Here is a 15,275-nt window from a genome sequence, read left to right as displayed (position 1 = left end):
TAGTGTCATTTAGTATATTTTTCTCTCATTTTGTGTGTTTTTGTTGTCATGTAGTATATTTCTCTCCCTTTTCGTGTGTATTTGTTGTCATTTAGTACCGTATATTTTTCTGTTGTTTGTTTTTGTTGTAGTTTCATCTGTTCTTTGTATCAATACATTGTTCATTCATTTTGTGCGTTTTTGTTGTCGATATGTGTTATTAGTGTCATTAGGTATATATTTCTCTCATTTTGGATGTTTTTGTTGTCATCAGTGTGTTTTAGTTTTCATTTTGTATATTTTTGTTACTTTTGTGGTCATTTTGTATATTTTTTCACATTACTTTTGTAGTCATTTTGTACATTTTTATGCTAATTTTGCAGTCTTTTTTTTATCAGTTATTTTGTTAGCTTTTGTTGTCATTTTGTGTATTTTTCTGATACTTTTGTGTATTTTTCTGATACTTTTGTATTTATTTGTTATCAGTCATTTTGTTTGTTTTTTGTGTCATTTTGTGTGTTTACTATAGAGGGTCTCATGTGGCCCCTAGTTGGCCATGACTGGCTTGGGGAAATGTGTGTGTGTGTGTTTTTTTTTTTAAGTTCATGGTTTCTGATGAATGAGTGTGCACCCATTGTGGTTCAGACATTATTATTTAATTTACATTATTCATAACATTTGTTTTCCTCTTTAAGTTCTCATGAAGATCTCTAAGTGGGACAAAAAGTGCAAATAATACCAAACATTTTAGTCACATTGAACACTGCGTACACTTCACTATTGTGCACGACCAAAGTTAGAAACAAAACGACTCCGCTCTGGTAATGCCTTTGTGACTTACATACATTACTTACATACAGTACAAACTGATCATTAATTCAGTGTCAGGAAACCAGTTTTTTTTTTGAAATTTTTTTCAAGGAAATACTTGTGAAAGATTGTATCACATTTAGTAGGACATGATAGCAAACGCCATCAAACGTGAGTGTGTTACGGATAGCTACAAGAATCCGGCCTTGTCCACATGCATCTAACTTAGAAAACTGAAGTATTTGTCATTTAAGATCAACACTTTTTGGATGAGACTAGAAAAACTCACACGTTTTGGACCTCAAGCTGCAGTGGAAAAAGACATAACCATTACTTTTGTGGTCAAGTACAAAGGTCAAGTGTGAAACTTAGGGCCGGGGCCAAATCTGGCTTTTTGAAGCTTCAAAATTGGCCCTCAAGAGAAAATAAAAACGACTGAAAAAAATAAAATATTTGTGTAAATGATTAATTCAATAATAGGCAATCTAATTAATTTTATTATTTTTTTTAAATCCTGCATTTTTCTTCAAATTATTCCACATTTTTCAACATTAAATAAAAATTGCACACTAAATCAGACATTTAAATTGAATATCCTGCAGGGACTGATATCTGTCACTTGTGTGGATATTATTGATGCCTTACATCTATAATGTATGCGTGTAAATGCAAACTAGGGTACCATGATTTTAAAACTGATCATTTTCCTGCCTTAAATCTGGGGCCCACATGAGATCATCAAACTGGTCACATATTATAGAAAAAAAGGATGAGTCGATACAACTCAAACAAAATCACCTTGTTTTTAAGTGAAAATTAAATGGCAAGTGAACACATAATATTACGTTAAATTGAGTTTTTGCTTGGCTGACAAACTTAAAAGTAGTTTTTCCAGTGGATGAAAGACCAATCTATATGAACATGTTTTCAAACATACTATATGTGGACAAGGCCTCTCATGTCACAATAAATTAATTATTTGCAGCTCTGAGAAATAAAAAGTGACCTGTGCAGTTTTCTGTAAATGTTAAGGATTTTTAGAACGGTATGAAGGTGCACCCATGATGAGTGATTAATAAATATGTTATCACTGTATAAGAGATTTGCACATCGGCCTCTCGAGTAGTTCTCACAGTCTTCACAGACACTGTGAGGATTGTAACGCTTCCAGTTTCAAAGTTAATGAAGGAAACCTAAATCATCTTCTTATGTACCAAACGAGCCCCAGAGAACAAAATGTGGTGCGATAATACCAATGTGGGCAGAAAACAGACTGTGAAACTTTAACAGTATTGCGTTGAGTTACCTTTTCCCATTAGCCCTTTAAACACCATTCACACCCCCAGTTGGTTAAAACCTCACATAATCAAGCGCCACCTCTTTATATCAGAAGTTTCATAATGTGGTGAACAAATGTCTTATTTACAACCATGTTGACACATTTAGAAAATCAATAAATGGGGGGTTGGCTATTGCAGTTGCCTGCCATGCTGTGATTGGCCGCTGAGGACTCAGGCATATTGGGACGAACACGTGATTGTATTCAGTACGTGCATGCTCAAAACTATTGTTTACATATATCTGTGCTGCTGCGCTGGGGTATTTGAATGTGAAGCGCACGAGAACATAACCAGCCAGTGTGTGAAGGGTTACATTGCGTTGGACTGTATTTTGTTGTCGTCGAAGTCTGAACACGATTATTATGATGATGATGTGCAGGCTTCGGTGAAAGGAATGGCTGACAATCACTCTCCGGATGCTTCAGGATCTGCGAGCGGTGTGACATCTCAATGCAGGCCGGAGGAGCCTCGTGCAGAGTAGGGCTGGTGGAGTGCTGGTGTTCTGGGAACGAGGTGCTATTTAATAATCTGAGGACAGTCACTCCAGGCTTTGGCCTTTCGTTTGGCCAATGCCAGCCAGGCAGGCTCTGTGGACACTTGAGGAGAGTCACTGGATGGGAAGCGCTTTGATGCCTCCTTGACAGCAGGGGGCGACGGAGTGGAGTCTGCGATCTCAACTGAAACAAAACACAAAGAAGGGAAAAATTAGACAACCAGGCTGTGTCCGAATAGTCCCTCCTATCTCCTTTCCTATCCACTTTTCCTTAAGGAAAGGTGTTAGGAGACTTCCTAAAGGTGTTAGGGAAAGGCTACCACGTTGATTTGACAATCAGACGCACTTCCACTAGGTGACGTAATAATCCGACGGCGGTGAAGGTAAAAAAACTGCATTTCTAACACTTTCCCCTGTGCCTCTAACCGCTGATATAATCTCAAATATCACAGGGTTTGAATGTAAATCAAAAAGAAAAGGAAAATAAGCTACCATGCGACGAGGAACAAAAGTGAGAGTAAAAGAACACATGGTTGCTCACACTCACCTTCCACTTAGAAATCAACATTAATCCAAAATAAGTATGATCAGCATTATCTGGTCTCCTTTGGTAAAGGATGCATCAGTGTTTTCTAGGCTAAATGAGGTTATAAAGGAAGCATTGAGCCTCCTTAGCTTTCCTTAGCTTCTTGAAAATTGGAATGTTCCTTATGATGGCCGCCACTTAAACACTTCCAGGCGTTAAGGAGAAGTGGATAGTCAAGGAGATAGGAGGGACTATTTGGACCCATCCATGTTTTTGCCTTTTTTTACCCCCACAAAATAATGAACACCTTTTAAAGAGAAAACATTAAATTACAGCTGAATGTAAAGTTTAAATAATTACTTTTCAGAGGAGCTCATCCCTCTGACATCTATTTCTCTTACTTATGTTTGGGGTTTTGAAAGTTAATAGATGGGTGGCAGGAAAAAGAAGAATTGTCTAAAATTAGTAAAATATAAATAAAATATCTTCACAAAGCAGAAAATGTCAAAATGTGCAGTGTATACATTAGCTAATATATGCTAGGTCTGAATTAGCAGAAGCAGCACTGGTACTGAATAGACAGGCCAAAAAGTTCCTTTCTGATATGTATAAAGCATGAGCTACAAGGTGTGTGTATTGAAGGTTCTATGGGTAGTTTTCATTACCAGTTACAGAGCTGGGTAAAGTCTGGGCCTTTTTCACTTGCTCTCGGCGCTCAAACCGTCCCAGGAGGCTCTCAGGTCTCTTGGGCTCTTCAGGTGTCTGAGGCTTTGAAGAAGGACTGATGCTCCCTTTGCTCTCAGTCGGGCTCACCAGCATCACCTACAAAAACACATTAAACTTGGTTCAGGCTGAGGACATTAATATTGTTATCAAACAGTGATACCAAATACAATGAGGGAAGCGTACACTGTCCCTGTCGCGAGCTTGTTTTTCTGCCAGTTTGGCCTCTCTTAGAGTCCGGCGCTCCTCTCGGTTCTGCTGTTGCTCTCTGAAGCCTTTCTGCTTCTGCAGAGCCAGAGTAATCCATAAGGGTCCGCCCTCCTTATCCTGAGCCTTTGCACCGTCCAGTGAGTGCCTGCTCTGTAACATCGGTTTGTCTGCTGGAAAACAGATGCACATATGGATATAGTTAAGCAACATCCAAAGTCTTTTATAACCTCTAATAATAGTAAAACAAATTGTCCAAACAAACATACTGTAACTCCAAAACTCCTATTTGAGTTCTTGCTTCGAGCAGAGAAAACCACAGGGGGAAAGGACGGTCTGACAACTTTGTTGTTATGGCAATTATTATATTAATCATCATATCATCAAATGTGTGTTCATGTATACAATTTGTCATGTGTTTATACACAATGACTGCATTATGTTGTTGTACTTTTGAACAGAGACGTAGCTCCTTTGCCAAGTCATGTTAGATTAGATTACCCGCAGTACAGACAGATTGTGCTATATTCACAGTGCCAGCAACAAACAGTCTCTGCTGAAGGTCTCATACCAAAGCTCTGATAAACAGAGCTCTGTAACAGTGCCTATGTATAATAAGATGTGATTCTTGTTTTGTGCCTTTCACAAGGTTTAGATGGCCGACTCACATTCTTTCACCTACGCACACAAATAAGCTGCATCTGACCAAGGCCAAACTCAAACTCACATGTGGACTCACATGCAGATACACACACACACACACACATACTCACTCACATTCACATCACACACACACCAACTGACGCACACACATTATCAAGACAGATATCACTGCTCCAACGTCTCCACTGTTGGGGCATCTGACCACCTCCTTTTCCTCTCATCAGGGTGGGACTTTTCTCTATCTGTACAAAGTTTAAGCTGTGGAACTTTCCAGTTAGTTGCTGGCTGCTTGCCCTTCCTACAGGATGGAAGAAATTTTTTGGAACTCTTTTTCATTTAGTTTATAATAAATCCTTTTTTATAAAATCATCATGCTTTGACTGGACTTCATCATTCAACCAGAGCACAAATCATGTTTCCAAATGAGGGCAACCGCAAATTTGCAATGACGTTTTTTCGTTCCAGCCTATTGTACAATGAAACAATCCTTAAAGGGCTTAAATCACGCTAAATCAACTTTTTTTTTTAGCTTTTAACCTTGCTACAATGTTAATTCCTTATCAAAAACACCCCCAAAGTATTATTGGGCTTCCTTCCTGCATCTCTGAGCAATCCTCACCAATCCTGCTCTCTGAGCTGCTGCTCTGCCCTCTTCTGAAAAACGAGTGGAAGTGCCTGTTGCCGGCTGCGCCTCCACAGTGAACATACATGCCCCCTCTCTCAGAGCTAAAGGCATGCGAGCTACATACACGAAATGTGTTCTCTGCATTTAACCCCTCCCTGAGGAGCAGTGGGCAGCAACGGTGTAGAACCAAAAGAGCAGTTCCATTTTTAGTAACCGTTATATAGCTGAATTACTCCGCTGCTGCTGCTGTGATAAACAGCCTGAAGCACTCACAATCACAATAGCCACTAAATAGCCATGTGTTTTACTGTAATGTGCAGTTTTTTGGCAGAAAGCAATAACAACAATGAATAAATAGCAAAAAGAAAATCGCTTGGGTGATCACTGATCTGCCTTACAAAAGCAAGTCATGAAGTCAGCGTCTACAAAGACACCTACTAATGAATATGGATAAGTAGGCTGCAAAACAGCCCGTTTTTAGAACTGCTCAGGAAGGCACTTTTCAGAGGTTTAAAACTCTGAAAAACAGGCGAGTTTGGGAAAATAAACCTCAAATACTATGCTGTTGGGGTTCTTAGAACAAATGGAGATGGGTGAAAAATAACATGATAAAGGACCTTTAAATGGTCTTTCCACCCTTGGCCAAGAGATTGTCGGTTTGTGATAACCTTGTTAGTTGATTATTTTCCTCACACTTTGTGGAGAAGAAGATAATTTCAAAATCTCTTAACAACATGTGAAGGCGCTACCCTGTACAAGTGCGTTACTGTACTGTCAAAAAATAAAGCAGCAAAACCAAAGTGACACTGACCTCTGCGAATGAGCTCTGACCTTCTGTCTCCCTTCTCTCTCCATGGAATGTTAATGGACGGAAAGAAGGATTTCTTCTCTTTTGGTTCCTCTTCTCCTTGGATTGGACCTTGGCTACTCCTACACATTTGCGCAACAACTAACGTGTCCTCACTCCTACTCACTTCTTGGTCACATAGATCAGTACCACCGGTTCTAAGCACCTCACTGTCACTTGGAGGCCGGTGGATGGTTTTGGGTATCGGCGATGGCGGAGGTGTTGGGACTGAACCAGACGGCTTAGGTGACATTGTTGGTCTTCGGTATGTTGACGGCTTGGGAAACACTTTTTCACCTTCGCTGTGTGCTGTTGGGCTGGTGGTCTTGCCTGGTTTACCATGGCTGATAGCAGGAGAGGCAGATAAGTGAGCATATTTGCTAGATGTGCCTCCTTTCTGAGGTGATGTGGGGCTGGACTTCTCTGAAAAGACTGAGGAACCATCTGAGTCTGGAGTAAGAGGGGGCGGGATGCCATCAAAGCTGTCCCCAGCACTGTAGCGCTTTTTCCTTTTCTCTGTAGACTGTTCACTGTGAAAACGTAACGAGTAGTTTGTTCTCCTCAGCTTAATGCCAAAAGGAGAGGGCTGATCCTCACCGTCTTGGCCATGTTCCCCGTCCTCTTCTCTTTCTTCAGAATCTTCACTCTCAGTGGAAACTCTGTTTTTCAATTCGACCCCCTCGGATGTAGATCCTGTACTGGGAACCAGGAAAGACGGAAGGTCTTTGGCAAACACGCATTCTTCAGCTCCTCTTTCCATGATTCGCACAGATTTTCCTGTTCTGCTTTGAGGACGACTGGTTGGAGCAGAGGAGGCTGCTGAGACATTGTGTGATGGAGTGGCTTCTTCTCCTGAATCTTTATCATCTGGACCATACACCTCAGAATTCCTATTTGAATCTGCAAACTTTTTCTTTGCAGGCGTGATGGAGAACTTGGCGCTGGCAGACACAGTCTTTCTGAGGTTTGTGTGAGCAAACGCTGGCTGATCTTCAGTGCTCGATTGAGGCAGGTTCTTACTCGGTTCTGGGTACTCTTCATACTTCCCGTCTTCTACCCCTTTAAAAATCTTTGATCTAATACTGGCCCATTCTGCCAGGACATCGGCATTGGACTGGTCTGTGGAGAGTGCAGACTCATTCAAAGATTTGGTTTTTCCTGACTTTCGATCTGGAGATGTCTTTACTTTTGTCTGAGGTGTTCCCTGGGCTTTTTTGTCCTCGCCAAGACCCAGTAGGGACTTGCAAGCAGAGTCTTTAATCTGGTCTAAATTAACAGCTGTCCCACATAGCTGTGCGCCTGTGACCAAGATGGCTGTGTGTGGAACATATGGAGAGGTCCGCAGGTTAGGGGAGTCTGGTTCTGCCTTTTCTCTTTCCCTCTGATCAGCAATGTCAGTGCTCTGCAAACCTGCAGTCGGTGTCACAGGTGTAAGGTTGACCTTCTCGAAAAGAATCTGTTTCTCACCAGATGAAACTTTGAAAGAGAAAGGTCTTTGTCTCTCCTCCATCTCTTTCCAGCGGAGCTCTTCTGCTTTTCTCTTCCTTTCTTGTGCATCAAAGCTCATATCTGTCTCACCTGAAGACATTCTCTTCTGTTCCTCTTTTCTCATTTTCTCTTCGGCAACCTTTTTACTCTTTTCTTCCTGTATAAGTTTCTCTGCTTCCTCCTTTCTTTTGCGCTCCCTTTCTTCCAATTTTAGCTTTCTCTTCTTCTCAGCTTCAATTTCCTGATTCTTCCTGGCCTCTTCCTCCAGTTTCTTCCTTTCCACCTCCTCTTTCCTTTTTTGTTCCTCTTCCTCTTTCCTGGTCTGTTCTTCCAGTCGTCTTTTTTCTTGTCTTCGACACTCCTCCTCTTCTCGAATCTTTCTTTCTTCTTCCATTTTCTTTATCAGTGCTTCTTCTTCTCGCTTTTTCCTCTCTTCTTCTTCTTGGATCCTCCTTTGCTGTTCCTCCCTCCTCTGTCTTTCTGCCTCCTCTCGCAGCCTCCTCTCTTCCTCTTCCCGCTCCTTACGACACCTTTCCTCCTCCCATTGACGGAGCCTCAACTCCTCTGCTCTCTTCCTCCTCTCCTCTTCTTCCCGAATCAGCTTCTGGTCCTCTAGCTCTCTCTTTCTCCTCATCTCCTGTCTATCCTCCTCATGGTGTCTTATGCTGAAACCTTCGTGGGTCGTGACAGAAGGCCTCTGCTGGTCTTCTGTAGAAACAGTGGCTATCTCAACATCCTCAGGCACAATGCTTGGCAAGGAAACCTCATGGAAGTCCTATAAATGCCAACACAATTAGTTTATTTTCACAAAAACAGAAAGTCATCATATACATTTTTTTCAAAACAAATCCAAAATTCTGGGTCACCTGTGTGAATCGTCGATGCTTGCGTGAAACTCGTTGGTTTTTCGGTTTGACAGACAGTTTGTGCTTGGCCGCTGTATTGTCTAATCGAGGAATAGACTGTGGGACGGCATCTAGGTTAATGGATTCGATGGTACCAGTGGGTGGGAGGACTCGTTTGGACCTTGGGGACTTCATTGGAGAACTATGTTGTATAGCTGATGGGGAACCCAGGGCCTGCTTCGTCCAACATAATAAGATCTTTTAATAATTTGATTAACATTTGAATAATACAAGTAATCATTTCCAATCCCACTTTTAAAAATGGATTCATAAAGATTTGAAAAAAATGTCCTATGCATCCCAAAAATACTTTAGAGCAACATTCAGGTGATTCAGTGTTGTAATGTAACTTTGTACCACAAGATGATGTAGTTGTTTACTCCTATGTTGGTTTAACATCTCTTACTGTTAGATAAAGTTGTGCACAAAACTCTCATCAAGTTATTAATGTTAAGCCTCATATTAAATGCATTATCGTCTCACTCTGACCACCTAGTGGCTAAATTGTGTTCATATAGCTTCAAAATGTTCTGAATGGGTAATTTTAAGAAACATTACATCAAATTTGTGTAAAATGTTATACAAGGGCAGGCCTTCAGGATATCCATTAAATTCCCTTAAGCTAGTGCCACAAAAAGCTATGATAACAAAGATTAGAATGCTGTCATTAAAAAAAGGATTCTTTTTTTCAATACCAGTTTTACCTTTGGCTCTGTTATTGGTGGCTCGGATTCAACCTGGGCCAAAACCTTCATGGGGCTTCGAGGAGCCTCTTCCTCATCTGAACTGCCTTCATCTCCCTCACTCTTTCTAAGAGATGAAGGCCTCTGGCCAAACTTAATGCCTTGGGCAATCTGCCGCTGGAAAAAGGAATAACAGAAATTAGGCTGTGTCATTTCAAAGCAGAGTGAAACACCGAGCAGGCAGCGCAAAGCTTACCTGCAGATTCCTGACTTTATCTGACACGTTTTCCTGGGACATGCTGTTTTCTACAACACTCTCATTCACAGGCTCCTCTGGGGTAAAAATGCTGTCGTGTGAGAGAGCTCGAGATCCGGGATTCAATTCCCTGCAGTATAACAAAAGATCCTTCAGCATTCCATCCTGTCTTTCTCTGTTGGCTATTTACTTTTTCCATTGTGAGCAGCACCCTTTGACAAATCATTTTGCACAGTAAATCAGGGTTTGCTTTCAGCACAACCTCATGCTTTCCACTGCTCAAATCACACATTAACACAATTATTCTACTTTGAAAAAAGGAGTTTGGAAAATACAATTAAACCCAGGAACATATTTACAATGATTTGTTATCCTGGTGTTTTATTACATAGAAGATGACATAAATTCACCTCAGATTTTGGTTAGGATCTTCACTGTCGGATACGACTCCATTGCGTACTTCTCCAGTAGAAAAACTCGCTTTTAGCTCATCTCCTTCAAAGCCCCCCTTGGCCTCCCTTTTCTTCTTTTTCCCAAACAGCCGTCTGAAGGGCTGGAATTTTCCCTGTCGCCTTCTTTCTCCTGGATGAAAAAAAGCATGTGATGACCACTGCTACACATTATCAGCAAATCAATCTTTAAATCGTGCCCACAGGAGGAAATGCAGTATGGTGCCTATGGGCGTGAGAGTGAAAATAAAGAAGATAATTAACAAACAGAACAGAAAATCCAAGGAGCAGATGAAATGTGAAGAAAACCTTGGCTTTTTGGTTCATGACAAATAGTATTTACAGCATGTAGAAATGAGAAATACCACCACAACTACTACACAACACAAACAGTCACAGCAGCTGATCCAAATCCCTGGTTTTCAGAAATCCGTGATGGCATTAAATACCACATAACTCCAGGAGTTAATGATGCTGTTTCAATCTGCACGTCAGCAAAATCAACAAAATATGTGTGCAAACCAACCTTTCTCCTCTCACTTTCTCATATGATGTTTTGAGGATTATTTTTCTCAACTTCCTCTAATTGTCACAGTAAATTTTCCAACAGAGGACCCATGTGTTTATTGTTAATTTCATCATCTCTTACTTTGCATGTATTTCTCTTTCTCATGACGTGCATTGTTTTATGTCTAATGTGAATCTCAATTGTTGGATGTTAAAACAGTTTTGGATTTTTACAACAAAGTGCACTAAAGAAAAGAGTGTAATCTGGCAATTTACATCTCAGATTATAGTGTGGAGACAAACATTAAATATGGTATTTTTATAGCACAGATTTGTCAGAATTACAGTATTACAGCAGCCATGAGGCCAAATAGTCAGAGGAGTTGAATAAGTTGGGACCAAATAATAATAATTTAAAAATATATAATCATTTCTTATCATTTTTTGTGCTAGGATATTTAAATTCAACAATCAAACAAATCCCATTTCTGTGAACAAAAACGCCCTCCTCTTGTCAAAATCCCAAAGATCTTTAACGAACAGAAGCTGACATATTGAATTGAAGTCGTTCTTGAGCGTGTATCTCCCCAGCTTTGTTTTTCGCTCAGTCCGTTTATCATGTGTGAGCCTGTGCACTTGTGGAGGTTCAATAGATAAACTATGTGGGTGAGGTTACAGAGCTACAAAGCCACTCTACACCACTGAGCAGACGGGTGTTCTCAGGGAGCTGTGGTATCCCTTTCAGAGCTAAAAGTAGCAACCGGTGTGGGATTTCACTGTGCATGCTGCTAACTAAAGTGGGGGCATAATGGGAAATGATACAGTAAATTAATTTTCCCACTCCTTGACCCAGTAGAGGATGTTGACTCTCAGAAATATGACCTCAAGGAACAAATACCAAATCTTTATGTAACTTGTTATGTATCTTAATTGTTTATATGTAATAAGTAATGGAATGGAAACAAAGCATATTTGTTGTTAGTGGTCATACCACATTATTCCTCCTGAGAGAAAAACAATATTTTCCCAAAAGGTTTAACTTACAAATTACAATTAAAATGCTCAATGTTTTCCTCTTTCATATACTGTATATGAAATAATGAGTGTGTTTTTACTTCTCTCTATTGAAAGAGCTGAGACATGAAGCTTTCACTACTCTATGCTAAGCTAGCTTAGTTTAGCTTACAGTGGAAGAAAAGCAGCTTTGTTCTTGTAAAGGAAAACAGAACTACTAAACAATAAAAGGCTGAAACAAAAAGGATAGTTTCCATCATTTAAACCTGTAGTGGCTTTTTTTCATACCTGTAATTTATTTATTGTGTACCTCAATACTTATCCTCTCTGATTAACCTACATTTAGTTTGTATGCTAAAGTTCCTTTTTCCTTTACGTTTTGCACTTGTAAAGCTCCATCAATGTAGAACTTACTGTGATGTTAAAGATCTTATTCTATTGTCTCACAGTTTCTCAGTCTTGAATCTCAAAAGCATCTGACGGATCAGCCAGGTTTTGTTTTCTTTTTTTTTAACGTCATTTCCACATCAGCGCCTAACTAAAGTGACTTACATGATAAAACCTCAGCTAGCTTGTCACAGCTAATTGCTACACTATGATGATGATGATGATACGCGTGGCAGATTGTTCCCACAGGGCCTAAAATACCATGGAGTTGTTCCGAGCACTATAGGCTAATGTAGAATATAAAAGAATAGAAAATGGTCTGTCTATGATCTTGTCTAGATATATGAATACAAATTACATTTTGGGCTTTAGATTTTGTATTGAAAATCTAGTAATAATCTAATCGTCTGAGCGACAAAGTGTTATTTAAAGGTACAAAACAAGCCAACGATTTCTCTTTAAATAGTTAGTCTCCAGTTAAAAACTGGAATGTATTCTACGATTATTTTTTTTCCCCTGAATGCATTTACTATTTATATTTTTATTTTACATTTATTTATATAATTTTATTGTTTATTATTGTTTTTATTTATAATATTATATAGGCTGTTGCTACTGGTTCGGGTCCGGAACTCAGACAATTCTGACTATAGTTACGGCACTTCCGGTAAGCCAAATGCCGGTAGTTCTGTTGTAGTGTAGACTAAATCAACCGTGAAAGTTTCCTACGGTAGACAGTAGGCATGCACACCTGGCAAACGTTAATAATCTTCCCTTAAATTTTTATGCTTAGAATTAGGGTTTATCATAGTAGGAAAAATTAAGGCAGCAAAATATTGTACGTACACGTGTAAATATTTACTACGCTATTAGTGCGGATGCGCCTGTAGGAGGCTTTCACGCGTAGGATTTATTTTTTCACTACCGAACCCGTCCCTGGCACTGCTGGACCCGTGTTTTTCTAGCTATAGTTTCGTCAGTTGTATTTTTAAAGTAGCTGCTAATCTAGCTAAAATTTTTTATTGTTCTAGAGAAAATAGCATGTTTTTTTCACTTAGATTTGCTCTGTTTTGATGCTACAATCATCACTACAGGATCTCCCCAGGCTCAAGTGCGTTGGGTGATATTATGCGCCGACACGGATCTTCTGCTTCTCTGCAGTATAGGCTCTCCCAGCATTTCAGACGGAGCAGTGCTACAACGCCCATAATGCACTGCTCTGGGCATGCTCACACACTCATGCGTGAAATAAGAAAAGACACATTTTTCTTAAGAGTAGACGACACAAGGACAGGCTAGCAAAGAAAAGCAGCGCTAACCTCAACTCCTGTGCTGCCCACATTGTTGTTGAGCTTGCGTTTTCCAAAAACAAAACATTGATCCTGCAACCTTGAACCTTTACTGGTTATCATTAAAATAATCTAATACAGGGATCTCATTGATTTAGAAAGGCCAATGAAGACTTGGAGGCAGAGCAAACCAGCAGCTGATTGGAGACATTTTGAATCTTATTGGGCTATGATAAAATCCCCCTCACTGGTTGCAGTGGAAAATGGTTTTATGTGCACTTTTACTTTTTCTACCTTACACAGTTACATTACAAGACTAACACTTTGATCCAAGATTAAATAAGTAAGGACAAGGGAAGATACAGATTAAACAGTTCAAGTAAGTATTTATTAGTTTTAAAGGTATAGCTAAAAAAATAAAAATTATATATATATATATATAAAAAATAAAAAACAAAAAGTGATGTCTCACATTTAAAACATCATTTTTTTTTAAATATAAGTTAAGTTTGGGGTTTTTATTGTCTGTGAGCCATAATCATCAAATTTACAAAAAAAAAAGGCTTAAAATATTCCACTCAATATGTAATGATACAACATTTTCACTTCCAATACAATACGGATATTGCAACCTTTAGTATTTGTTGATACTAATATAGTCCGATTCAATTTTACCACAAATCACATTTACCTTTATTTCTCATTTTGTAGTGTTGAATGTTAAAAAAAAATACTTGATCAAGTTATATTATTCAAACAGAGAACAATAGTCAGCAACAGTAGGTATGAAAAAAACTGACCTGTTTATTATTAACCAATATGTTACATACATTTTACTATTAAACCTGAGAATATTCTACAATTAAATAGAATAAATAAAGTAATGCAATATAACAATTCAAGTTCACATTCTATCAGCTGATGGATAAAATTGCTGGAGCAGATTCTGGAAAGGACAGCTTTTATCAGAGATTTTAGATGCAGGCCGATATAATTTGATCCAATTTTTATATACATATAGTATACATATTTTTTTTCCTGATATTAGACCAATTGCCGATTACAATATGGGATCAGGACACCTTTAGTTTTCAGTTTGTGAAGGTGAATTTACGTTTTGGATCTTTGGATTGAAAGAGTTTTCTTGCCGTGACTCCCACTGATCAAACCTTTACAAGACAGGAAATCATCATCATTTTAGAACATACAGTTTAGAAAAACCAAGGTGTAGCTTTGAGAGAAAATTTCAAAGAAAGTTCAGAAAAGTGATTACAGCACATCCAGATGTCTAGTCTACTTCTATAAAGACAAACCTATCACCACACCATGCAGTTCTTAAAGAGACAGGAAATACATCATCATTTATTCCCATGTTATGCCTGTTCAGATTTGTTCCAACTCACTGTCTCTTTAAGATGTTTGGGTGACAAAAGCACAAATTAGTTCCTTTTTACCTGGGCCTTTGGATTCGTTTACCGCTAAAAGCATGCCATGCTTAGTTTCTGTGGCGTCCGTTGCCATGGTTACTGCCACCTTGGCTGCAGTGAGAGGAAAACGAAGTGAGCACGTAGGTGGGCTGAAAGGGTTATTAAGGCATATGTTATACAGAGAGGAAATGACTTCTGAAGATGTCGCCTATTATTTCAGTCTCCATCGCCTTCAGCATCGCATCATCACTGGAAAGGTCAGCTTTGTAAGCGCTGCTGGTGATCATCTAAAGCACGCGTCAAACTCAAGGCCCGGAGGCCAAATCCGGCCCTTTAGACCATCCAATTTGGCCCGCAGGAGAAAAACATGAATTGTGCAAAATACCAAAGAATTCAGGTGTAGATATCTCAGACCTTCTAAATACATAATGAAACTCTACAATATTTGGCAGATTGCAATTTTCCAATGCTTTCGTCGCCTGACTGCAGTAATTTAAAATCTGAAATTGTTGAAAGAACTCCATTTTCCTGAAATTATTACACATAATTTCCCCAAATTAAATAAAAATTGGTCACAAAATCAATGTAATCTAAAAGAGAAAATCTTGCAGGGACTGATAACTGTCACTTATTGCTTGGAAATTGTCGGCGCTTTAC

The 15,275-nt window shown here is 39.2% G+C and overlaps 1 protein-coding gene across 8 annotated transcripts in view; it reads right to left on the bottom strand.

The window, feature by feature from the left end:
- Window positions 1-613: 613 nt before the first annotated feature.
- Window positions 614-15,275, bottom strand: part of cracd (capping protein inhibiting regulator of actin dynamics) — a 32,052-nt gene continuing 17,390 nt past the window's right edge. For 4 of the 8 annotated variants that reach the window (XM_028444199.1, XM_028444198.1, XM_028444201.1 and 1 more), the window contains 8 exons: window positions 9,956-10,127; window positions 9,546-9,675; window positions 9,311-9,466; window positions 8,568-8,783; window positions 6,178-8,476; window positions 4,058-4,251; window positions 3,814-3,970; window positions 614-2,806 (listed from right to left, as the gene is read on the bottom strand). In XM_028444199.1, the coding sequence (XP_028300000.1) occupies window positions 2,646-2,806; window positions 3,814-3,970; window positions 4,058-4,251; window positions 6,178-8,476; window positions 8,568-8,783; window positions 9,311-9,466; window positions 9,546-9,675; window positions 9,956-10,127 (3,485 nt within the window). In that variant the 3' untranslated portion in view covers window positions 614-2,645. Of the gene's footprint in view, window positions 2,807-3,813; window positions 3,971-4,057; window positions 4,252-6,177; window positions 8,477-8,567; window positions 8,784-9,310; window positions 9,467-9,545; window positions 9,676-9,955; window positions 10,128-14,645; window positions 14,730-15,275 lie in introns of all 8 variants that reach the window. The other 4 variants (XM_028444196.1, XM_028444194.1, XM_028444195.1 and 1 more) reach the window with 4 other exon arrangements.

The sequence above is a fragment of the Gouania willdenowi genome, chromosome 4 (genome assembly GCF_900634775.1).
Source record: "Gouania willdenowi chromosome 4, fGouWil2.1, whole genome shotgun sequence".
In the NCBI taxonomy this organism is placed as follows: domain Eukaryota; kingdom Metazoa; phylum Chordata; class Actinopteri; order Blenniiformes; family Gobiesocidae; genus Gouania; species Gouania willdenowi.
This window is presented reverse-complemented; position numbering and strand designations above follow the sequence as displayed.